Raw genomic sequence first — 27,193 nt, forward strand, 5'->3', positions numbered from 1 at the left:
ATGTATGCACGAGGTGTTGTTTTTTCCCCTCCTACTTATATATACCCCCCTCTGTTTTATTGAATAAAAATAATATATTGGATATTACGTGGCATTTTCTCATTTTATATTTATTTATTAGTCTAGAACCGTATTTCTCAAGAATGTGAAGGTACAATGAGCTGAACAAGAACAAGAAAAGATACTGTTGCATTATACACATATTGAGCCAAAGTACTGGATAGTCAATTGCTGGTACATAACCCACCCACAAATATAGACTTGAAAGTCAGAATCTGGAACAATTATTATATAGTTATACAGGAATTCAATGTAGCTGTAGTGCCAGTGATATACTCCCAGTACTTGCTCATAATCATAGAATATGGATTTAGTAAGACATGGAAAGTTTTAGTTATAGAAGCCACCTATCTGTAAACATCAGCTGTTGTCCTTCTAATTTTTGCTGGGTACAGATAAATATATTTGCTGACTACTTCAGAGCATGGAAATTCTTGCTAACATTATGGGGCACATTTACTAAGCTCGAGGGAAGGATTCGAAGTAAAAAAACTTCAAATTTCGAAGTATTTTTTTGGGTACTTCGACCATTGAATAGGCTACTACGACTTTCGACTACCACTTCGATTCAAACTAAAAATCGTTCGACTATTTGACCATTCAAAGTACTGTCTCTTTAAAAAATCATTTGACTACATACTTCACCAGTTTAAACCTACCGAGGTACAATGTTAGCCTATGGGGACCTTCCCCATCACTTTTCTAAGGTTTTTTTGATCGATCGTAGGATTTGCGGTAAATCTTTCGAATTCGACTCGGGGTAACATAATATTCAGCTCCAGGCTTGAATTATTAATGTGTTGATCAACACTGATCTGACTTTTACATAATGAACACACATTACTTATATAGAACATGGGAGGAATATTTACACAAACAACAAAATTAAGGTTGTTATTTAACAAAGGTCAAGTTCAGGAGGTTTGTGAGGTTTTTTCTACCTCGAATAAATTCACAACTCAACTCAACTCAATATTTATGAAAAAGCCTGAATGTAAAAAAACGTGATTGATTGCAATCGGGGGGAAAAAACTCATCTGATCGACCAATCAACCACCATAAAAACGAAATAATCACAAAGGCAAAAAACCAAATGGTTCAAGGAACTTCTACATGACCTTGACAGGTTTTAGCTGGAGTATTTTCGGATTCGGGCTTTTAACAGCTTTGGGGCATAACAAATCTTGAAAAATTTTGAAAAACTTGAATTTTTCGGGTAAAGACAACTTGACCTTTAATAAATAACCTCCTTAAAGTTCATGTGCCATTATGCATTTCCCAGTGTCCATTCAGCTCCTCGATTCCCATCCTTTGTTACTCATAGTGTGCATTTGCCCCAAACAGGAGGTAGTGCTGAAAAAGACATAAATCACATCATGTAATAATTCAGTAATAAAATAAGATTTGTAGTTAAAGATATTCACTAAATCGAGTGAAACACAGCAGTTTGGATTGTAACAATTTGAATCTGTGTTTGATGTATCTAGTATAATTGGGATGCTTCATACAAAACAAACCGCTTTGTGAATTCTAGGACAGTATCTGTTTTTTGTAGGTTCTTTTTAGGTTCATCAGATATCTCCTATTCTTTTCTCCCAGGCCAATTCCTTAGCCATGTGTCACAAGAAGTTGCACGACTACAGCCCTTAGTGACTTAATAATAATTAACCATTGATCTGAAATCATACAGGTATGGGATCTGTTATCTGTAAACCCATTATACAGAAAATTCTGAATTACGAGAAGGTCATCTCCTATAAACTCCATTTTAATCAAACAATTCAAATGTTTAAAAATAATTTCCCCTTTTCTCTGTAATAATAAAAAATACCTTGTGCTTGATCCCTGCTCAGAATCAATTTTTATTGGTGGCAAAACAATCCTATTGGGTATATCTTAAGTTTAAATGTTTTTTTTTTTTAGTAGACAAGATATGTTAATCCAAATTATAGAAATATCTCTTATGCAGAAACCCCCAGCTCACAAGCATTCTGGATAATGGGTCCAATACCTGTATTCTCAAACGAATATGGAAAATATGGAAATTAAGTATAATATTGGATATTAGATTTAAAAAGGAATAGATTTCTGTAACTATTAATATTTGGCCATAACACCATGCTAATCAATGTAGTACACCTAAGAGGAAATGTCCCACCAGGATGGCTGTTTAGGAGGCTGAAAGTAAAAAATGTACTGACCTCATATGTTTGAATCACAAAATCAGTGAGCTGTATGTGATCAATCAAGGGTAGTGGGTATCCATTCTTCAGGATCTCTGGAGAAATATAATATTTGGCTACATGATGATCACAGTATAAAACCAGGCATGATTTTGCTAATATTTATATAATACACAAAAGCCATGAATATCTTGTAAATTATATTCTTATAAACAGTGAGGTCCGATGTCATCAGTTATAAACGGTGAGTAGTGATGTTATTTCTGTCACATGACTCACTGAAACTTGTGTATTATAATAAATAAAGTACCCCCAGTTGCAAAATATGAGGATATTAGAAGTTACCTCGGAGTTCCATGACCTGTATAAAAGCACTCAGCCTTCGGCCTCGTGTTCTATATGGTCATGAAACTCCTCGGTAACTTATAATATCCTTATATTTTACAAGAGGAGGTACTTTATTCACTATATAAACCAGGGATCCCCAACCTTTTGAAACCGTGAGCAACATTCAGAAGTAAAAGAAGTTGGGGAGCAACACTAGCATGAAAAATGTTCTTGGGGTGCCAAATATGGATTGTCAACCTACATTGAGGCTCTGTTTGGCTGTACATCTTTTTTTTAATACAACCAAAACTTGCTTCCAAGCCTGGAATAGAAAATAAGCTCCTGTTTTGAGGCCACTGGGAGCAACATCCAAGGGGTTGGAGAGCAACATGTTGCTCATGAGCTACTGGTTGGAGATCACTGTTATAAACAGTGAGTTTTTACAACGGTCAGTTGTAAAATATGAGGATATCCTCGGAGTTCCATGACCTGTATATTCATGGTCATGAAACTTGTTGGTAACTTATAATATCCTTATAATTTACAATAGGGGGTACTTTATTCACTATATCATTTATGCATTCTTAAATATCAGCTTTGTTGAATTCAGGATGAGTGTCTGAACTGCAAAATGAAAAATTGAGGCTTCATTGTATGATCATATACAAGATGTATTGAAATATACATGATATATACATTCCATGAACACATAAGGGGTCATTCTTGACCGGGGGGGGTTTATTGCTCAGTAAAGAGAGCAGCATCAGGAAGTGCAGCACATTTCTGTCCTTACTGCTTGCCTTATGCGCCTTCCCCAAATTGAATGTTACCAAACACAGGCAGTGTTCCATTCAAAGTACATTCCGCAGGTCTCTGTGCAGAGGCCTGCAAAAATTTGAACAATGCCCCACGCAGTGGACAAAGTGAAAAAAGGGCTAATTGAAGATTTTATTGCACGTTGCACACTGTGTGGGGCATTGAAAATGAGTCCTATAAAAACATGAAGCCACAGGTCAATGAATTTTAAGGAGATTAATAATATCCTTCATATTGTAAACCAAGCTTTTGCATACAGCAATGCATTAGCATGCTGGATCTAGCGATATCAGGGCTGCATGCTTAAGGCACAATAATACAGTTACACTGGGATTCTGAGAAAAATAAAACAGCATTGTGGGTAATTTTGCGCTGCATTTCTAAATGGGCCCCACCATCTGGCTACATACCATTAACACGAGGAAGAAGGGTTGCTGAGACATAATAGTTCACAGCTATACTTAATACCGAAACCTAGACAGCAATTCAAAAAGATAGTTAAGACAACTACTATAAGATGCAACATGTCTCCTGCAAGTCTCTTCACGGAGATAGAAATAGCTAAAAAAATGTGCTACAAACTTAAATGAGATGTTTTATAGATATGGATTTTTTTTCCATTTGTACTTTTTTATTCAGATCTTTGAATAACTTTCATGGCATTCGAGAAATAGGGGCAAATTCACTAACTTCCGGAAATTCGCCAGCAACGGCTTCGCTCACATGGCCACACTTCGACAGGCGAAAATTCATCAGGACAACGCTAATTCACTACAATGCAAAGTTGTGTCAAGGGCGCTGAACGCTGGCGAAGTAGCGCTAGCATTACTGCGGCAAGCAAAGCGAAGTTGCACTAGCGTTGGCTAATTTGCTTACAACAGGAAGTTAAATTTACGATCTTTTGCAGCCTGAAAAACTGAAAAGTTGCCAGCATTTTTTGAAAATTTTCGTCTGGTCTGAGGTGGTGAAGGCAAGTCTGGCGCAAGAGGTAACATTCTTAAAAATTTGCATCTTAGTGAATCTGCCTAGTTAGGTCCATTCGCCAGAGCGAAAATTCGCCTGGCATTAGAGTTCGAAGTAGCGCTACAGTCTCCTTCGCTAGCGAATTTACACCAGCGCCCGTTAGTAAATTGTCGAAGTCCCGAAATGACGTCACACTGGCGAATTTTCGCCAGCGTAAGTCACTTCCTTCTTTTAGTAAATTTGCCCCATAGAGTTTAATTGTGGTTTCAAAAAGTTCTAATACCACTAAAATTCGACCTTCAGTAAATGGACCTCTAACCTTGTACAACATGGGATATTATCTGTGTTGAGTAGTAGGAACTTGAGGACATATACAATTGTTTTCACAAGGTCTTCATCGGTTTTATAAAAAGTCTATGGAGCTTAGGGGCAAATGGGTCTCTAAACAGCTAGGTTTAAAACTGACACTAACCAAAACTTCAGTGAATGCGTACAAATAATTTTTTTACAAATAGGTGTTATTCATTTATAGTGTAGATTTTGAGAAATCTTATAGTGTTCTTCCTATATCATCCTGTTCCAAACAACAAAACCATGCTGGTTGCCGTAAATTGTTGACTCAAACTAGTGTTAGAGCAGGTAAAAATAAAAAAGTGACTTGCAACATGAGCTTATTGTTTGCAGTCAGAAGACAGTGTTAGATTAAGGATCTCACAAACAGATTGTCAAAGGTTCACATTTAAGTTAACTTTTAGCATTTTTTAGAATGGCTAATTCTAAGCAACTTTTCAGTGGTCTTTATTATTTGTATTTTATACAAAAGAATCCCCTACTGCATGTAAGGATTCTGTGCGTGCTCGCAGGCACTTACATGTGCCAATGTAAGTGCGTATGCGTCATGACGTATTAGTGCGTCTAAATGAGCTCAGGCGTCTAAGTTCCCACTAACATGGACACACGCGTCGACACTGATGCTGGAAGCAGTCGTCATTAGGTTTGTTGCCAAAACGTCTTCCTTAATAGGACGCTCAGGAAATGGTTCTGTCTTGGTTATAAACTTAGCTCCTGTGAATTCGTATCCTGCGGTTTTGATCTCTGGTTCTTGATTTCTACTTAACTACCGACTACGTTTGAACTCTGCCCATCTTGACCTCTGCTTGCCTATCGACCATGCTTGAACTGTGCCTGTCTTGACCTCTGCTTGCCTACTGACTACGCTTGAACTCTGCCCGCATCGACTTCTGCTTGTCTATGGACTAGGCCTGAACTCCGCCTGTGCCGACTCTGTCTTCTTATTGACCTTGGATTGTTCCATTAATATCCCCTGCTATTTCTAGTTGCACTTGGACGGTTAAGCTGGCCATAGACGTGTAGATTTACCTTCATATCGGACAAATGATCATTTGGTGCCATCTCCTGACCTGCTACTAACCATTCAGATCAAATAAATTAGTAAAAGAACAGATAAGACGATGTTCTGCCCCTGACAGCAATCGTACGAAAGTTATGTCCGACAAAGCTAGTGACAGTCTCCCACTGAAAATCGTACGATCGGCAATACATGCAGAGATATTATCGGTAGACGACAGACATTTTCTAAACTGTCCGATCATCATCTCATAAAAAATGTCGGGACACTCCACACAAGGCCTGAAAACCGTACAAAATGACACTGAGAATGCCACTTGATCTGTGTAAATCTGACTGCATGTTCTTTGTTCCTGCACACTACAAATGTGTCCTGTATCCCCATGTTTAATTACAGTGTAATATAATGAAGTAACTATAATTAATAATTTCTGTATGTAGGTAACAGTAAGATGATGAATGAGTGCTGGTCATTTTTGGTCAGCAGAATCTTCACTGGTAAAGTTTTGTGCATGTCAGCTTCTATAGAGAACTGTAATATTGAATGTCTTTGGCCAAATAATAACTCACTGAAAAAGGTCCAACATCAGACTGAACAAGCTGTATTTCCACCCTAGAAAAAACAGAATGTGAGAATATTTTTCAAGTGATAACACAATCGGCATTTTGATATAACAATGTTGTATGAATCCTTATAAAGGAATAACTGAACTTCATAGCTGTGGTCAGAGTGCTCTCTGCAGATCAAATTGAAGAGAAAACCTAAAAAAAACACACAAAGCCAGTGCCTATAGCGAGAGACCCTATGGCGATTGGCTTGTGACTCCCAATACTTAAAAAATATCCACTGTTAATTTTTTCCTTTGCACTGGTATGTGTGGTTTCACTACGAGCGAGCTACATGCTGTGTTGGGTAAGTATCATCTTCACTATTTACATATATGAGACTAAAGGCATTGTATTTTACAACAATGGCTTTCTTGAATGAGGTTTTTAAAAAAAAATGAACAGTCTAGGATGACACATGGCTCTACTTTTAGGGTTAAAAACCTCCTTTCTTATTGGGTTGCGATAGACAAAGACATATTTGCTTCTAGGCGTACATGCTTTGCAGATCTCAATCATTTTAAATGCATCTATTATAAGTTGTATCTGTTCTTCCTTTCATTTCTATTGGCGTGACCTTCACTTTAATACTTGGATTTGTGCTGATCACTGTACAGTAATATCTGGTGGTGATATTTTGTCCAAGTATTTCTTGCCTTTTAAGGTTACTTCCAGAACTATGAATGTAATACATCGCTGTTTTGTGACTCCCTGCAAACCTACAGTAAAATAGGGTGCTTGGACAATGCTGTTTTAACTTTGTTTTCTGCTATCAAAGGATGTCAATTTAGCTAGAAAAATTCTAAACAAAACAAGCATATACATTTAATAAAAACTTCTACTCAAAGCAATGTACACAACATAATGCTGTAGAGGTCTAAATAGACTATATATTGAGGGTCATTTATTAACACTGGGCAAATTTGCCCATGGGCAGTAACCCATGGAAACCAGTGAAATTACTGCATTTATTGTTCTTTTTACAGTTGGCTTTAAAAAGCTAATCACGGATTGGTTGCTATAGGTACTGCCCATGGGCAGAAGGAAAGCTATGGAGGCATTTTTTTTGCCAATAGATTAGCTGCAATAGTGCAAGCTAGAATGCTATATTTATTCTGTAGACTGTTTTACCATACCTGAGTAAAAAGCTCTGGAAGCTCTCGGTTTGTCTAGGACAGCAGCTGTCATATTAGCTTGGTGTGACATCACTTCCTGCCGGAGTCTCTCCCTGCTCAGATTACAGCAGAGAAGGGGGGGGAGAGGAGAAAACTGAGCATGCTCATGCCCGGGGCAAGGAGGTTCAAGGCAAGGCAGGAAGTCTGATACAGAAGTCCATGTGTACACAATATGCAGTGTTTCTTTTGACAGAGGACTCAGAGCAGCACTACTTTTGGGGTTTACTGGTCTATTTAGGAGGAACTTTCTGATAAGGCTTACTTAATTTTAACCTTTCCTTCTCCTTATTCACATATACATATACAAACTTTTTTTTTGTACACACAAATCTGGCAAGTGCATGCACACGTTTCCCCCTCTGTTACAGGTATAGGATCCCTTATCCCTAAACCCGATATCCAAAAAGCTCCGAATTATGGAATGGCTGTCTCCCATAGACTCCATTTTATCCAAATAATCCCAATTTTCAAAAATGATTTCCTTTTTCTCTGTAATAATAAAACAGTAGCTTGTACTTAATCCAAACTAAGGTATAATTAATCCTTATTGGAAGCAAAACCAGCCTATTGGGGTTATTTAATGTTTAAATTAATTTCTAGTAGACTTAAGGCATGAAGACCCAAATTACGGAAAGATCCGTTATCCGAAAAACCCCAGGTCCCGAGCATTCTTGATAACAGGTCCCATACCTGTACTTGTGTTTCTTTGAGTCTTGTTCTTTCTGTAAATCTTATTGTGCTGGGATGAGTCGATAAGGGATTACATTTGCAATTTTATTGTGTTTTTCACTCTGCATTGTTGTTGATTAATTGTTTTACCCATAAAAAACAACTGTGTAGTGTGACTAGTAGATCAGGGAGATTCAGTGATTAGTGGTTTCATTGCATGCTACAGTATGTTTTGCGTTAAACAACCCAATGCAGAGTGAGTCATTAATCACATATTTTTGCCACTAATCACTTTTTTGTAAGCATTTTTTGTTTGTATTGTTAGTACTTGCGCCACAGGGATGATCCCTAAATCCTAAATATGGTATATTTCACATAAAGTTAAGCTAACTGCACCAGGCTAGCCAGAATATGGATGGATATGAATGTTTTAAGATTCTGCAGTAAGAAAGTAGATTATAGGGCTAATATATGTCCGCAAATACAGTTTGCACTTTCATCACCAAAATGTGTGCCTTGCACTTCAATAAAACTGAACTCAGTGATGCTCAGTCCTTCCTTCTGTTCTGAATTGATTGGTTCTGCATCTTCAGATACCTCTGTATCAGGTTGTAGCTCCAGGGTTCCCTCAGTGACCTATGGCAATGTTTACAGTTCAGTTGCGCCGAAATAAGTGAACGCAAAACTGTATTGTGAGGAATAAACATGGCAATTGCAATCAAAATTGCATTTTGCTCACTGCACTTGTGCATGTGCCCTTATATTTACATTTTGCATTGTTAAATTTAAAGTACTTACTTGTCAAGCTCAAGAGAGCCTACGATTTTCCCTGAATTCACTGCCACCTTTGCCAAGACATTCGTGTTCTGGAGATGAAACATGGATGTGTTAGTCAAAGTTCAGAAATAAGGTGAGCTCATTTTTATCTATAGCTTAAGTCTAGGTCCACAAAAAGCCAATCCACAACCTTCTGCACATATAACTATACTTTTTCAGGGTGTGGACAGGCCTTTTCTTCACTTGCGGATAAATAATTGAAATAATAAAGTGTAAGATCTACATCTCATAAGTCATATTCATAAGGTATCTCTGATCCCTTAGAAAGGTTTAAAATAGTCTTGGATTTATTTTTTTTCCCCTTCTGGTTTTGATTACATGTTACAGAAGCCCAATATCCAATTTTAGGCATTCCCAGGGGTCTGTTGCAATCATGCATTTTTAAATTTAAACTTTTACCTGTTTTCCAGACTCTACAAGGTAATAAACCACTTACGCATGGATTTGACTGGATTTGTCAATAAAAATGAAGTATATTCTATTGCTCCTTCCTGTAGTCATTGGCACATATTGGGCCCAATGCAAATCAATGAGAAAATGTTATTTTATGGTTTATTATGTGAAAACGTATGGGTGAGATTCAGTTTGAGTATGGAAAAAAAACATTTCTTCTAATTCAGTTCCAGGTTTTTCCCATAGACTTCAATATAGTTTTCATGTCATAAACTGTGAAAAAGGTTCTCATTGAATTGAATCCGGATCTGTGGGAAAATATGGAATTGAATAAGATGTCTTTTTCACCTAATTGAATCTGGCCCATCTGGCTAATAGCAAAATGGTAAAAACTCCTGTTTTCACTTGCATCAACCATCTTTGGTCAGCTTAATATCTTTGTATAAGGTCAGGGGTCCACAATATTTTTTACCTACTCAAATGTAAAAAGAGCCAGGGACCAACACAAGCATGAAAATAGTTCCCAGGGAGGAGCCAAATAAGGGCTGTGGTTGGTTATTTGGACTGGTAGCCTACAGGAAACTCTTTTATCAGTACATCTGTTTATTAACCAAAACCAGTAAGCATCTGTTGAGGCCACTGGGAGCAACATCCAAGGGGTTGGGGAGCAACATGTTGCTCACAAGCCATCAGTTGGGGATCATTGTATTAGAAAATAGGTTTATACTAAAATGTTATAGAGTGAAAACTGGGGTTGTGAGAAGTGAAGTATGCTAGCAAAACCCAAGCTTAGTTATATAATAAGCAATAAATGTTATATACCATGATGTATATAGTCCCTGGTACAACATTCAAAACATTTTTATACTTTAGTAAGAGCAGAAGACCCACCAGCTGAAGGAGAAAAAGAGGAGCCAGGGAGGAGTTGGGCAGAATGGCATAAGCCTGGATGTTTCCCACTGGTGAAAGAGTCAGATTTCCGGGTTTAATATTCAGAGCCGGAGCAGAGGCAGTTGATATCTTTAGCTTCATGAGCATATTTGGGTACATCTTGGAAATCTTTAAATACATATATCATATATTTAGAATAGTGTCATAAACAAGATGTCATTTAAAATGGCAATAAAGAAGACATCCTACAGTACCGAGGGTATTAATATTCCAAATGAGGAAGTATTCAGGTGCATGCTGGATTCCTTAGGGATCTAGAGCAAAAAAAAAAAAGAAAAAACATTTCTTAGGGCACATCAAGAAGTTCACCCTGTTTCATGCAAGTTGTTGGTTATATGGGGGCATGTTGATCTTAATGTGTAAAAGTTTTAGCACTTCGAAATTCGACCCTTGATATATCTGCCCTTAGTTTTATAAGTGTATAATGCAATGTGAAATACTCCTTCCTGAATTACACCCTATTGGTAAAAACATTTAGAGAGATTGAATTGAATTATGGAAAACAATACTCTACCCCACCCCATAAGCAAAAAGAAATACATTAATAGAATATATTAACTAAATTCAGAGATGACAGATACATTTCATGTCTACTCTTTTACCATATCATCAGTCAAATTGAAGACAAGAGCCCCAGCATCCTGATAAACAAAACCAGCCGTGTTGAACAAATATTCAGAAACAGCAAAGTAAACCATGAGATCCTGTTCTGGAGGCAAAGACATCACCGGCGGAGAGAAGGGTGGAGTTGTACGGTGTGAGATATCAAAGAATTCTCCCTGTGAAAGAAGATTGTCATTGTAGACAATATGCAGGTGGATATACAGTATATGTTTCTAAGGAAGAATAAAGCGAGTATAATAAATAAAACCAGAGGGCTTTCAAAATGTATTACTTATAACTAAGCATAGAAATATATTTTCACTGTTCTACTAGCATATTAGTACACATTGCCTTGTCGGCATGTCTTTGCTTTGAAACTATACCTTTAATAATACGTCGATCCAATTTGCCATCACAGATGGAGGTCCAGTCAGAGAGTAATCAATAGCAGATATCTGGTCGATTTTTGTAGTCACTGTTAAACAGAAACATTTTTAAAAAAGCTATATAAACATTTTAAACAAGATAGTAGACGACATTGCTGAATTCTATATAAATTATACATGATTTCTAATGGGTTTTTTTTTATATTTAAAGCCCATTCTCAAAACTGCTTGTTAGTATGATTCCAGAAAATCCAGTGTTTTGTCACACCATCATGTGTAAGTGATTGATTACCTGGTAGAGTCTGTAGAAGGGATAAAAGTTTAGAACTAATAGATTGAGTAACCTCTGGGCAGATCTAAAGGGAAAGAAAAGAGAGAGGTTGAACAGCCTTATTTTGGATAAAGGAAAATTGTGGTGATTTTGTAGTGTTTGGGTAAAAACAGGGGCCATTGCAATAACCTATAGCAACAGTTACGTAACTGGAGGGGGGCGGGCCGTGGTGCGGGACGTGCAGCCAGGCCCCCGCCCCCCTCCGTACCAGATTTTTTTCCCCCGAAATCAGCCGATGCTGCCTGAAATCGGCAGTGTGCGAGCTGCCGGGGGCCCTGAGGGGGCACGGACCCTGGCCCAAATGCACGTTGCAATAACTATAAATTGTGAAAGCTGGATAAAGTCAGAAGGAAAAGGCAAATAATTCAAAAACTATACAAAAGAAAAAAATGAAGGCCAATTTAAAATGTGCTTAGAATTAATTTAAATTTAATTTAAAGGTGAACCACCCCTTTAATCATTCTAACTACACTAGATACAACTGACTGACTCTATTGGTAATTGGGCTAGGTCACAAAACTACCCTCAAAAGATTATTTTATGCTTTACATTAGTAGTCATCTGTAGACTGGTGCCAATGACCACATAAAATAATTCATAATAGCTGCTGGACATCTCACCATCCTTACCTTCATTAAACAATGAACTTTGAAGGACAGGAAGATGCGAATTAAAAAGCAATTAGGTGTTAGGATTTATATCAAAAGAGGTCATTCATCTGTTCACTAACACCTACAAAAAAAAGATTATGAAAGCCCGGCCCAGGTCAGATCTTCTGCCACCTGACTTGGTTTAGGGTTAATCCACACGAGCAGATTCGGGGAGATTTAGTCGCCTGGCGACTAATTGCCTCTTCTTCTGGGTGATAATCTCCCTGAACTGCCTTTGCGTGTCTTCCCATCCACTATAATGAAAAGTCACCTGCGCTAAAGCACACGCAGCGTTTCGTTTTCTGAAGTCGCCCCAAGTTTCCTCTAACCATTAGGGAGTTTAGCCTGATAACAATTCAGACTTTATAATGACCTTGATAAACCCTACATTGTTACCTGCTACATTGTTGCAATCAACCATTTCACTATTTGAACAATAAGATGAATTCTCTTTGGAGAATACCTTGCACCTGTTTTTTCCACTTTGTATCCTGCCCTCCATATGTAAATGATCCCCGCATTGCTATTTAAAGCCGTTCTAGCTCATGTAACCTTTGCACAAATGGGATAAAATTCTATATTGCAGTTTCTAAGCCACAGGTACCTTGTTCTCCATAGATTGTCTCAATTCTGATTCAACGTTGTTATGGAAAAGATCAACCAGCCAACTGCAACATAATGAAAACAAGCTATTTATTTACAAACACCAAAAGTATTCTTTATACTTAAAACCTGACTGCTTCCCCCAGACAAATTTAACTTATAGGCAGCGGAGTGGCTTACATATTGCATCACTGGGTTCCTAGGTTCAATACGAGGGCATTATCTGCAACAAGAATGTAAGTATATATACAGTATATATGTCTATAATATTGTTTTAAAATAGGAACAATATAATTTGGTCACAACCCAATAGTCAATGCTGTACTTTAGCTTATGATCTCCTTATAATATTTATTACAATCTCCCAAATCGTCCATAACAATAAATATACAGCGTATCCAGCACAGCTGTCTTATCCAAACTGAATGCAACTTTTATACACTTGTGGAAGTTCCCTAACCTGATAAGCTGCCTTGCCCTACTATTCTTCTTCTGAACCTTCAGATATGAACACAGTAATACAGAATAGTCAGGTATATCGTTAACGGAATATTTTAACAACTGCTAATGAATTTAGTAGAGTCTCTGCATTTTGTGACATAACATGATCAATGAATGAATGAATGGAGTGAGACCCCAATTTACTCAACTAAATAAGGCTCCGCCTCCCCTTAGCTGATAGGGGGGAACTCACACACCTTCAAACCTCCTCTTTCCAGAGAACCAATCAACAGTACTCTCCATTCAGGTGTCCGCCCCCAACTAATCGTAGGGGTTAACCCCCCTATCAGCTAAGGGGAGGAGGAGCCTTAGCTCCCGCAGCACTAGAGGGCGAATGATTCGGTCTGGTGTGGTGGTGACAGACGGGTATGAGTCTTATGATCAAAAGCGCTACATGGGTATTTCCTGCTGATGTGGCGACAGGGATATCTATCCTTAGGCGCATACTGGAATTTCATCAGCGCATCAGGTTGCGATCATCACTCAGGGGGTAAGTATTAAGCACACCTGTTGTCACCCACGGCACTAAAACAGGCATGGCTATGTACAATATCCTTATTTGCCTTTTCACTACACATTCACCGTTCACTTGGCTCTCAGATGGCCTCTTGTTGGGTAAGCACTTAAGTCACTGGGCGTATGATTAGCCTAATGGGATATTAAGTTAACCCTTTTAACACGTGTTATATTTGTTTACTACTTATGGGTAGGTTGACGCACTATGATGATGTCACAGCACTAATTTTGGCGCCATTTTTTGTATGTTAAATATGATCTCACTTTGTGTGATGTCTGATAACCTTCCATATATGTAATATACAGTAATAAAGACGTACCCTATAGTTCCAGACATGTGCACTTCAACATTGGAAATATGGCAGCTGCAGTCTGATGGGGCAATTGTTGGTCTTCCAGATTCATCACTCCCCAAAATAAGTCCAACAGAGATGCTAATCCCCAAAACTTTGATGTTAAAACTGCCATCTTCATGTCTACCAATAGAAACAAAAATAAAAACTCAGTGGTATATATCCTTCCACAGTCATTCTTAAACTGAAGAGCAAACATTAGTGGAATATGCATGGGATTACAAAACTAGTAACAGAATATAAGCAAAAGCTTGTGCATAATGATTGAGAATTGTTTGTTACAAAGCCATGCCAACCAGAAGTAGCCAATACAAACCGTTTAGTTAGGTGTCTTCTTTTTTACTTTATTGAGGTAGTCAGATTTTATCTTAAGTCACTTCTGGCCATTATTGTAGATGACACCCTCCTAGCCTATGACACTTCGAGGCCCATTTACTAAGGGTCAAATATCGAGGGTTATTTAACCCTCGATATTCGACCATCGAAGTAAAATACTTAGAATATCGAATTCGAAGGATTTACCGCAAATACTTCGATCAAAAGATTCAAAGGATTTTAATCCATCGATCGAACGATTTTCCTTCGATCAAAAAAAGCTTAGAAAGCTTATGGGGAAGGTCCCCATAGGCTAACATTGGTGCTCGGTAGGTTTAAAGTGCCGAAGTAGGTAGTCGAAGTTTATTTTAAAGAGACAGTACTTCGACTATCGAATGGTCGAATAGTGGAACTATTTTTAGTTCGAATCGTTTGATTCGAAGTAGCCTATTCGATGGTCGAAGTACCCAAAAAAAAAAAATTCAAAGTTTTTTCAGTTTGAATCCTTCACTCGAGCTTAGAAAATGTGCCCCATAAAGTCAAATTACAGAGAGACCTAAATATGTAGGTTATACTCATAATAACTTCCATCTACTCCATAAACCTGCTTCTAAATAATATAGGATTGCCCTTAGCTAATGCAGAACCTTTTTCAGAAGTCCCATTCAAAGGTGGCGCTTCAAACACCAGTTTACAATGCCTTTTCTATAAGGTTTCTAGCAGGCAACCACTAGGGGCACATTTACTAAGGGTCGAATATCCAGGGTTAATTAACCCTCGATATTCGACCATCGAAGTAAAATCCTTCGATTTCGAATATCGAAGTTGAAGGATTTATCGCATTTAGTTCGATCGAAGGAAAAATCCTTCGATCAGAAATTGCTAAGAAAGCTTATGGAGAAGGTCCCCATAGGCTAACATTGGTGCTCGGTAGGTTTTAGTTGGCGAAGTAGGAAGTCGAAGTTTTTTTTAAACAGACAGTACGAATAGTCTAATGATTTTTAGTTTGATTCGAAGTCATAGTCGAAGTAGCTGATTTGATGGTCGAAGTAGCCAAAAAAAACCTTCGAAATTCAGAGTTTTTTTTCATTCGAATCCTTCACTTGAGTTTAGTAAATGTGCCCCATAGTGTAGCTGAATTAAAGAAAATATATTATGCCATTTTTATTGTAGCGCAGTTATTTCTTACATAAATGAATAGCGAACATCCCATCTTCCGTCAACTTGGATAAAAGCCCCAGAGATAGATAGCTTCAGACCCTTATCTGGAACAGGAATGACTTGGTAACTGGGAAGCTGGACACTGCTTATAGTCATGCTGCAAAGAAACAATGTTACAAGAACTAGTAAAAAGATTTTGGAGAACAATTCTAACAAAACATAAATGAAGGTCAAGAGCTATTAAACCGGAATGTAAACAGTATTAGCAAATAACCTTAAACTAAGGGCAGGAGATACTGTATGCAGTGTTAATATTAAATAAGCAAAAGGGGGACTTTGTCCCAGACAGTCATATACAATTAGGCCCATAGTTTTTCAAAGGGAATTAGGCCCATAAATTTTGGACAGAGACAACTTTTTTTTTAATTGGTTCTGTACATTAACACAGTGAATTTTAAATGAAACAACTCAGATGCAGTTGAACTGCAGACTTTCAGCTTTAATTCAGTGGGTTGAACAAAAAGACTGCATAAAAATGTGAGGAACTAAAGCCTCACTTAATTTAAGGGGCTCAAAAGTAATTGTACAAATTAAAAAACTGAAAATAAAATGTTCATTTCTAATACTTGGTTGAAAACCCTTTGCTGGCAATGACAGCCTGAAGTCTTGAACTCATGGACATCACCAGATTCTGGGTTTCCTCCTTTTTAATGCTCTGCCAGGTCTTTACTGCAGCGGCTTTCAGTTGCTGTTTGTTTCTGGGCCGAAGTTTAGCCTTCAACAAGTGAAATGCATGCCCCTGTGTTGCTTTGGCTGTATGTTTTGGGTCATTGTCCATCTGTATTATGAAACACCTCCCAATCTATTTGACTGCATTTAGCTGGATTTGAGCAGACAGTGTCTCTGAACACCTCAGAATTCATTTGTCTGCTTCAGTCCTGTGTCACATCATGCACACCCATGCACGCCCAAGCCATCACACTGCCTCCACCATATTTTATTGATGACGTGGTAGTGCTGGATCATGAGCTGTTCCACGCCTTCTCCATACTTTTTTCTTGCCATCATTCTGGTAGAGGTTGATCTTGGCTTCATCTGTCCAAAGAATATTTTTCCAGAACTGTGCTGGCTTTTTTAGATGCTTTTTAGCAAAGTCCAATCTAGCCTTTCTATTCTTGATGCTTATGAGTGGCTTGTACCTTGCAGTGCACCCTCTGTATTTACTTTCATGCCGTTTTCCCTTTATGGTAGACTTGGATATTGATACACCTACCTCCTGGAGAGCGTTGTTTACTTGTTTGGCTGTTGTGAAGGGGTTTCTCTTCACCATGGAAATGATTCTGCGATCGACCACTACTGTTGTCTTCCGTGGACATCCAGGTCTTTTTGCGTTGCTGAGTTCACCAGTGATTTCTTTCTTTCTCAGGATGTACCAAACAGTAGATTTTGTAACTCCTAATATTATAGAAATATCCCGGATGGGTTTTTTCTGATTTTGCAGTTTAAGGATGGCTTGTTTCACCTGCATGGAGAGCTCCTTTGACCGCATGTTGTCTGTTCACAGCAAAATCTTCCACATACAAGCACCCCCCCCCCCTCAAATCAACTCCAGGGCTTTTATCTGCTTAATTGATAATGGCATAACAAAGGAATTGCCCACACCTGCCCATGAAATAGCCTTTGAGTCAATGGTCCAATTACTTTTGAGCCTCTGAAATGAAGTGATTGTGTTAAAAAAAAGGCTTTAGCTCCTCACATTTTTATGCAATCTTTTTGTTCAACCCACTGAAATAAAGCTGAAAGCTTGCAGTTCAACTGCATCTGAGTTAATTTAAAATTCTTTGTGGTAATGTACAGAACAGAAATTAGAAAAAAGTTTTCTCTGTCCAAAGATTTATGGGCCTAACTGTATGTTCAATTTCTTATGAATATAGCATCACATAGAAATAGAAGACTTTAATCAGCTGGAAAAGTGCTATTATAGTACCAATATTCCTTTTATTCTATGTTAGTTGCCTTAAACTGCTTTAAAAAAAATGTATGGATGACCCAATATAAAAATGATTGACTTTTATTTATTTGATTTTCTCCATTACCAACATATGCTTGCATGGTGATTGATGGTTTTTATTATTATTAATAGCAACAGAGAGTACTTATGCTCCATTTAGTGAGGTTATCAAATTTTTAGCAGGCTTTCCTATTATAAACCCATATGTGTATTAAGTTGGGTTAGGGCAGTACTGCTACACATGGGGAGTCATTTATAAAGTCTGCATAGCGCATATTTTTGTATTGCGCATGTTTTTTCCTGAATGCGAATATATTGCACTGCTCTGCCTGTATTTCAGTTTTTTGCGAATTCGCAGTGTGAATAAATTTTCGCATATGGCGCGCAAATGAGAAAATAGTTTGCGCAAGTGCACCCAATGTGCAAGGTTGTTGTGCGCGAAAATAACGTTCACAGTAACTTAAATTCTCAGTTTGCAGAACTGTTTTGCGAATATTTTATCCGCCACCAAATTTGCGGCGTAATTGAATCGCAGAGTGTGCACATAAATATTTGCAATTTGCAAATTGTGGCATATTTAAAAAGCTGCTATATTCGCATTGTGAAAAAAAGATTCGCAATTCTGTTTGAAACCTCTTATTTAGCTTTATAAATATAACCATGCGCAGGGCAAATATATTCAATTTGCGAACCAATCTGCCCTGCGCAAAGTTTATAAATGACCCCCAGTGAGTGCTGAAAATGTAAACTTCTACTCACCTAGAAAATCTGTATTTCACTTTTCCAAGGACCCCAACATCATAGGTGCCTGAGAAATCTGGCAGTTGAATCTGAAATAATTGCTGTTGCAGTACAATCATACCTTCCTGAAGGGCTAAAGTGGAATAATGCATTTATTCTATTAGTGAGTCATTTGTTATTATTTTACTGCTTACTTTACAGTGTTGGCACTAGACAGACCCCATTAAAGTATTCTTATTTTCTTGGTTATAAAGCACATGAAGGTCGCCTGCACCTTGAGGCTAAGACATGAAGGTAAAGAGACAACAAATTATGCCACAAAACATGAATGACAATATGAAAAGGTAGGCCACAATCCAAAAATGCAGCTGAGATGTGGGTGAGTGTAATAACACTAGCCCAAAGACACAGAGGAACACCAATGTTTGAACTAAGTGAGCAAGACCTTAGGCCATAGTTGCACTTTGAGATAAATGAAAGCTCCTTAACACCATATAAAACAAGATCAAGCAGGTCAGACGGCAGCACCAAGACAAGGGGTAAATGGTAAGAGCAATAAGAAAAACACTGCATTTCAAAATCAAGGCTTAATTCTCTCTATAGTGAATTTGCTGAGTAACAACCACTTGTCTGGTGAAAAGGCGCAAAACTTCGCTTAGCAATGTACTCTTATGCTAGTGAATTGTCTTCTACGCCTGTTAGTAAATTGGCAATATCAATTTACAATTTTACTACCAGGGCGACTCTTCCTCGACTGCCGCTTTAGGCACCAGATTGATGGGACTGTCCTCTCCTCTTTGTTGATCAGTGCTGTGCAGTTCAGGTCACATACTCAAAAATCATTAATAAATCAAATGTATTGTCAAATGTAAATCGGGACGTAAAGTGGCTTAACACATTGCCATTACATTGATAATGGATAATAAATACATTCAAGGTAATATGATGTTGCATGTTACTAAAACAACCAAAATCTGTTTGAAAAAAAAAAAAATATATATGTGCTATCATTGTTTTACAAGGAAACATAAATCAGCCTGTCTTTACAGGGGTGGTTCGACTTTATGATAACTTTCAGTATGTTAAAGAATAGAGTAGAAAACTAAGCAACTTTTCAACCGGACTTAATTTTATTTCTTTTTTTAATAGTTTTTGAAATATTTGCTCTATTCTTCCGACTTTTTCAAGCTTTCAAATGAGGGTCACTGACCCCATCTAAAAACAAATGCTCTAAGGCAGGGGTCCCCAACCTATTTTACCCATGAGCCACATTCAACTGTAAAAAGAGTTAGGGAGCAACACAAGCATGAAAAATTCCCTTGGGTGTCAAATAAGGGCTGTAATTGGTTATTTGGTAGCACCTTTGTGGACTGGCAGCCTACAAGAGGCTCTACTTGGCACTATACTTAGTTTTTATGCAATGCAAACTTGCTTCCAAGCCTGGAATTTAAAAATAAGCCCCTGCTTTGAGGACATTGAGAGTAACATGCAAGAGGAACATGTTGCTCACAAGCTACTGGTTGGGGATCACTGCTCTAAGGCTACAAAGTTATTGTTAATGTTACTTTTTATTGCTCATATTTCTATTCAGATACTCTCCTATTCATATTCCAGTCTCTTATTCAAATCAGTGCATGGTTGCTAGGGTAATCGGGACCCTAGCAACCAGATGGCTGAAAATGCAAACTGGAGAGCAGCTGAATAAAAAGCCAAATAACTAAAAAAACACAAATAATAAATGAAAACCAATTGCAAATGGTCTCAGAATATCACTCTCTACATCATATTAAATGTTAATTTAAAGGTGCAATTTAAAGCAATGTATTGGCAGATGGAAAAGAGCAATGCAGTACACTGTATATCCCAAACATCTAAGAACAAGTTTTATTTTGTTCCTACTCTTTGGAGGAACATTACACCTACCGTAGTCCAGTCCTTTCTGTGTGAGTCTCACCACAAACCCTGGGTTCCCTGTATCCGTTGCTCCTACAAAGGCAGCCATGGAAAACAAAAAGGTTAATCCATAAGCAATGTTCATGTCTGCAGTATGTAAATCTCCTGGCACACACTAATAAGATAAGTCTTCGGTGTACTTAGAGTTCATTCTATATGTACTTGCAGCCAAGGTAGTTTGAAGGCTTAACAAGGAAGGAAACAGGAATGAGGAAGTGAAACCATTCTGGACTGACTGGTTTTGCACGTGCTTTGTTTTGTCAGTAAAAAAAAACATTGCTTAGTGCTACAGTTTTTGATTCCGATTTTTTACTTTTCAATATATAAATATTTTGAGATTTTTTTTATGCCCACTACTGCCATAAGCACATCTGCACAAGAAATGATTGGATGATAGTAGGCATTTTACACAGACCCTACAAATACAGGTAGCACTATTCAGTGTTCGCCTTGGAGCTAAATTGGTTTCATTTTCAACCAAGTTCAATCTATTACATTATTATAAAATGATCCATGTGCTGAAGGAGACCATTTTTATTTGCTCCTTTATCTTGCTGTAACAGAGCCTGTTTGATTCACTGTAAAGCAGCAAGAAATGATCTGTGCATGGATTGTGTATCCCTATGCCTTTTTTTTAAAAAAAAAACGGAATGTACAGAGGCCAAAAGCGCTTCCCACAGGTCCAAGAAATAGTGGCCATTTTACAGTGATTTTATGTTATTAATACATTACAACAGAGATTATCATATGTGGTAAATCAATGCTGTCCTTAATTATTGTTACTGTTAACAAAAAAAAACACTGACACATTTACATATATTTCTATAAAATTCCTCGCTGCGAGTGTGGAGCTCCCCATTCGTCCAGACTACACACGTGACCTCCAGTCCCACATCCTGGCATTGGATTCCTTCAACTCTCTCACTACAACGGACTTAATTCAAGGACACATTCTGGATACGTTAAAAATCTTCACATCCTTTATTTGTTCATATGTAAAAAGTTGTCAGCATTGGCACAGTGCATATTACACACCACTGATGCGTTTCGTGCCCTTACTAGCAGACACTTCCTCAGAGTATAACTGAAACTGTATGAAAATACGACAGAATACAAATTTAAAGAAAAGAGAATGAAGGATGACTTGGAATGTAATGAAAAGAAAATTATGGAAAATAAACAACGTAAATTTCTGAGGGATAAAACAGATTATGAAAACGAAAGTCTACTCCTGGGGAATGGAATTGAATAAAGAAAGAGGAAGGTGGGAACGAATTAGACCAATATTAAAACAAAACAAATGGGGGAAACAGTTGAAGAGAAGCTCTACCCCTGTGAGAGAATTGGAGGATACCCAAGGAGTGACTTTTTTATTAACAACAGACAGCGAGGCGGAAACAGGTCGAGAAATCCAGGGAATTGAAAAAGAAAGAGGAAGAGAGAGAAGGTCAAGGAGACCTCAGGAAAGAAACGAAGATCAAGAAGAGGAAAGCGAGGAAGACGAAAAGAGAAAAGGAAAAGTGTGGAATGTGAGAACACAGCAGAAAAAGAAGAAGTAACAAGCCTGAAATATGGAAAAGGAGACGAGGATCTGGTTATTAACCTGTCTGCCCATAATTTGACTGAAATTGAGAGACAAATATTGAATAGGAGTTTGACATTCTGCCCCTCTAGTCACTTTTCTTTATTTTCTACAATTGTAGATTTGAATAAATTTATGAGATCATTGTCTTTAAAAAGATATTATAGTGATGTTGAATGTAGGAAATTGAAACAGAGTAATATAATAGAGAGCCAAATAGAGGTTCAAAGAAATATAGTGAGGGAGTGGAGAATTTTCCTACACAGGAGGTCATAGAAACAATTGAGGAAATGGAGAGGAGTGAAAATAGAGAATGTGAAATGGATAGGAATATAGTCCACACAGATTTAAAGGTAAAGTCATCTTTTTACCCTATGGGACAGAATGGGCCTTTCTTGGATAGATTCTATAACCTTGTGTATGAGGATCTGAAGAATCTTTCTAAGAAAGAAAGGACACCTAATAGGGAGAAGAATATGACTAAAAGAGAATTTGAGGCCCTGAAACAGCTTAAGGAAAATGAGAATATAGTTGTGCGTAAATCAGATAAAGGGGGGTCAATTGTCATATTAGATAGAGACTATTATGATGGTGACATAATGATGCAGCTAACTGATGAGAAACAGTATAGACTATTAGAAGAACACCCTACTAGAATTTTTCAGAAATAACTGAGAGGAATCCTAGAATACGGGAAGGCATTAGGAATTCTGAATGCTAAAGAATTTGAGTATATATGGTGTGATAGTCCTAAAATTCCAATTTTTCACACACTACCCAAGGTTCATAAAACACTTGATAAACCCAAAGGTAGGCCCATTATAGCGGGTATAGGTTCCCTTAATGAAAGTTTGGGAGAATATGTTGACAAATTACTCCAACCAATGGTGAGTTAACTGCAATAGTATATTAAAGATAGTGGTGATGTTATTAACAAACTACAGGGTGTTAGATGGGAAGATGACTTGCTTTGGGTTACAATGGATGTTACTGCATTGTATTCGTCAATAGAACATCATTTGGGTATAGAAGCATTGAGGTTTTGGTTGGATGGTTTTGGAGTGTATCCCACAGAACAGAACGAATTTATTATAGAATCTGTTGACTATCTCCTTAACCATAATTATTTTATGTTTGGAGGACGTTTCTATCTCCAAAGGTGTGGCACAGCAATGGGGGCGCGGTTCGCGCCCTCATATGCACATTTATTTATGGGATGGAGAAGTGCCACATCTTTGGAGATGGATCGACTCTGAGAGGTAGAGATGTCGCGAACTTGTTCGCGCGAACATCGGGTGTTCGCGCTCGCCGGAAGTTCGCGAACGTCGCGCGACGTTCGCCATTTTGGGTTCGCCATTGTTGGCGCTTTTTTTTGCCCTCTCACCCCAGACCAGCAGGTACATGGCAGCCAATCAGGAAGCTCTCCCCTGGACCACTCCCCTTCCCTATAAAAACCGAAGCCCTGCAGCGTTTTTTCACTCTGCCTGTGTGTGCTGAAGAGATAGTGTAGGGAGAGAGCTGCTGCCTGTTAGTGATTTCAGGGACAGTTGAAAGTTTGCTGGCTAGTAATCGTTTTGATACTGCTCTGTTATTGGAGGGACAGAAGTCTGCAGGGGTTTGAGGGACATTTAAGCTTAGGTAGCTTTGCTGGCTAGTAATCTACCTTCTACTGCAGTGCTCTGTATGTAGCTGCTGTGGGCAGCTGTCCTGCTTCTGATCTCATCTGCTGACTGCTGCAATAACAGTAGTCCTTGTAAGGACTGCTTTCATTTATTTTTTTGTTGTTTTACTACTACTACTACTACTACTACTACTACTACTATAAGAGCCCAGTGCTATTAGTCTAGCAGTGTTGGGGAGTGGGACTGGTGTGCTAATCTGCTGCTCCTAGTAGTTCAGCAGCACCAACTTTAATTTTTTTTTTTTAATATTCATTTTTTTTTTATTTTACTTTTTTTTATTTTACTACCGCTGTAGTAGTGTATAAGTTGACCTTTTAGGCATTATTTGCCCTGTAGGCATTATTTGCACAGTGTTTTCTTCAACCCGCCATCTAGCTGTGTGACCTTGTTCACATTCTGTCTAAATATCCATAATATTACCGTCTCCAGAAAAAACACCGGAGTGACTTTTTTCAAGCAGCCATAATATATTTTACGTAATCCGTATCCACCGCTGTAGTAGTGTATACGTTGACCTTGTAGGCATTATTTGCACAGTGTTTTCTTCAACCCGCCATCTAGCTGTGTGACCTTGTTCACATTCTGTCTAAATATCCATAATATTACCGTCTCCAGAAAAAACACCGGAGTGACTTTTTTCAAGCAGCCATAATATATTTTACGTAATCCGTATCCACCGCTGTAGTAGTGTATACGTTGACCTTGTAGGCATTGTTTGCCCAGTTTTTTTGGCCGCAGCCACTGAAGCACAGAGGCCAGAAAAAATATGCCATATAAATGCTGAAAATAGTCATTTTTTGCCATACGTTGACTCAACGTATATGGCAAAAAATGACTATTTTCAGCATTTATATGGCATATTTTTTCTGGCAACTGTGCTTCAGTGGCTGCGACCAAAAAAACTGGGCAAACAATGCCTACAAGGTCAACGTATGGCAAAAAATGACTATTTTCAGCATTTATATGGCATATTTTTTCTGGCAACTGTGCTTCAGTGGCTGCAACCAAAAAAACTGGGCAAACAATGTCTACAAGGTCAACGTATGGCGAAAAATGACTATTTTCAGCATTTATATGGCATATTTTTTCTGGCAACTGTGCTTCAGTGGCTGCGTCCAAAAAAACTGGGCAAACAATGCCTACAAGGTCAACGTATGGCAGTTGTTTAAAGAGAACAGTAGATTACTAGCCAGCAAAGCTACCTAAGCTAAAATGTCCCTCAAATCCCTGCAGACTTCTGTCCCTCCAATACAGAGCAGTATCAAGCAGATTACTAGCCAGCAAACTTACTATCATCTGTCCCTGAAATCACTAACAGCTCTCCCCCTACACTATCTCTTCCAAGCACACACAGGCAGATTTTTCAGATACATTTTTGCCCTTGATCCCCCTCTGGCATGCCACTGTCCAGGTCGTTGCACCCTTTAAACAACTTTAAAATCATTTTTCTGGCCAGAAATTTTTTTTTTAGATGTTAAAGTTCGCCTTCCCATTGAAGTCTATGGGGTTCGCGAACCGTTCGCGAACCGCTCGCGTTTTTGCGCAAGTTCGCGAATATGTTCGCGAACTTTTTTTCCGACGTTCGCTACATCCCTACTGAGAGGTTGTATGGTTAAATACTACAGGTTTATCAACGACCTGATAATAATATGGAAGGTACTACAGATCAGGTGAAAGAATTCGTGACATATTGTAATACTAATGAGTATAGTATACAGTTCACATATAAGATCAGTAAAGATAGTGTGGAATTTCTGGACATACTGTTTATGCAAGATAATGGTGAGATTTTGACGGATGTATATCGGAAATCTATAAGCAGAAACTCTTTATTAATGAGAACTAGCTTCCATCCGGAGCCACTTCTGGAGGGTATCCCGATTGGACAATTCCTTAGATTGAGGAGAATTTATTCCACATGGGATGCCTTTCAGAAGGGGGCAATGGAGTTATGGGATAGACTAGCAGCGAGAGGCTATAGCTTTAAGACATTGAAGAAGGCCTATGAATCCACTTGCGGAAGAGATCGAGGGGAACTTTTGAGACAGGTAACAGAAAATAAAAAGCGTAAAGGGCAAAAGAAAAATGATGAAAAAAACAATAATGTCTACTTTGTGACAGATTATAGTTGTGAAGCAAGGGACATTAAGAAAATAATTATGAAACATTGGGATTTGATAAGATCGGACCCTTTAATACAAATAGGGAAACCTCAGTTTACATATAGGAAAAATCGATCAATAGCAGGATACATATCTCCAAGTATGCTTCCAGATAAAAAACAACAGAATACGTCTGGTTGGCTTAAGCAATATGGTACGTATAAATGTGGAGCACGGGTATGCAAAGCCTGTGACTACATTAATGTCTCAAAAAAATTCAAAAGTACAGCAACAGGCAAAGAATATGAATGTAGATCCTACGTAAACTGTCAAACTAACAATGTAATCTATTTAGCTACCTGCAAATGTGGATGTCAATATGTGGGGAGAACGATGCGTAGAATGAAAGATAGGATTCTAGAACACCTGGCGTGTGTAGGAAGGAAAGATATTTCATCAGCAATAGCAGACCGTTTAATAAATGTACATAATGGTAATGTGAAATATATATCATTTCAGGGTATAGAACAAGTCACTAACCTACTAACCCACAATTACTTTCTGTACAATAAAATTTTTTACCTACAACAACGTGGCACAGCGATGGGGGCAAAATTTGCCCCCTCATATGCTAATCTCACGATGGGTTGGTGGGAAGAAGAGTTTGTCTACAACATGGACAATCCTTTTAGCAAATACATTGTATTCTTCGGTCGGTATATCGACGACCTGATTGTGATCTGGCGGGGCACACAGGCGCATTTTTCTAAATTTGTGAAATACGCTAATTCGAATCAAATAGGCCTTAAATTTACACATTTTGTAAGTAGAGATTCTATTAATTTTCTTGATCTAACTCTCTATCAAGATAGTGGCCGAATTTTGTCCACTATATATAGAAAACCAAACTCCGGAAACTCTTTGCTACAACCTTCCTCTTGCCACCCCAAACATTTTATTAAGGCAGTACCAATTGGGCAATTCATGAGATTACGAAGACTGTGTACAAACGTACAAGAATTCGTATCTCAGTCAGAAGCACTACGACAAAGATTCCGAGCCAGGGGTTATCCAGAAAAACATTTAAATCAAGCCTTTAATAAAGCTCTTAATTACCATCCTAATGAACGACGAGAGAGCCCGTGTCTAACAACAGATAACAATACACCGGTTAACATCACCACACAGTCAGAACAAATAAATAATCCTGTTCACTTCATCACAGAATTTAGTTCGCAGTATAATCATATAAAGAGATTATTTGAAAGAAATTTAAGCATTTTAAGAACAGACCCAGCCTTGGATCAAGTACTTGACTTAGGGTACAAAATAGTCACTCGTCGCAATCGTACAAT

The 27,193-nt window shown here is 38.0% G+C and overlaps 1 protein-coding gene across 2 annotated transcripts; it reads right to left on the reverse strand.

Moving 5' to 3' along the window:
• Positions 1-94: 94 nt before the first annotated feature.
• bpi.4.S (bactericidal permeability increasing protein, gene 4 S homeolog) lies at positions 95-20,679 on the reverse strand. 2 transcript variants are annotated; one of them, NM_001092739.1, is given in 15 exon segments: positions 95-1,413; positions 2,262-2,338; positions 3,797-3,860; positions 6,288-6,330; positions 8,966-9,033; positions 10,289-10,456; positions 10,543-10,602; positions 10,951-11,127; positions 11,335-11,426; positions 11,630-11,693; positions 12,923-12,986; positions 14,259-14,414; positions 15,796-15,924; positions 18,538-18,652; positions 20,443-20,608. In NM_001092739.1, coding segments are annotated over 15 exon segments (1,431 nt in total). In that variant the 5' UTR covers positions 20,558-20,608; the 3' UTR covers positions 95-1,374.
• Positions 20,680-27,193: the final 6,514 nt, after the last annotated feature.

The sequence above is a fragment of the Xenopus laevis genome, chromosome 9_10L, assembly GCF_017654675.1.
Source record: "Xenopus laevis strain J_2021 chromosome 9_10L, Xenopus_laevis_v10.1, whole genome shotgun sequence".
NCBI classification, from domain to species: Eukaryota; Metazoa; Chordata; class Amphibia; order Anura; family Pipidae; genus Xenopus; species Xenopus laevis.

Bases quoted from the DNA above. Each gene is read 5' to 3' on its own strand.
- bpi.4.S (XM_041575641.1), bottom strand. From the start codon at position 20,557: ATGAACATTGCTTATGGATTAACCTTTTTGTTTTCCATGGCTGCCTTT. The intron at 14,415-15,795 runs GTAAGAAATAAC...TTCTATTGGTAG, and splicing joins GATGTTCGCTATTCATTTAT to ACATGAAGATGGCAGTTTTA. The intron at 11,427-11,629 runs GTAATCAATCAC...TCTGTTTAACAG, and splicing joins CCTTCTACAGACTCTACCAG to TGACTACAAAAATCGACCAG.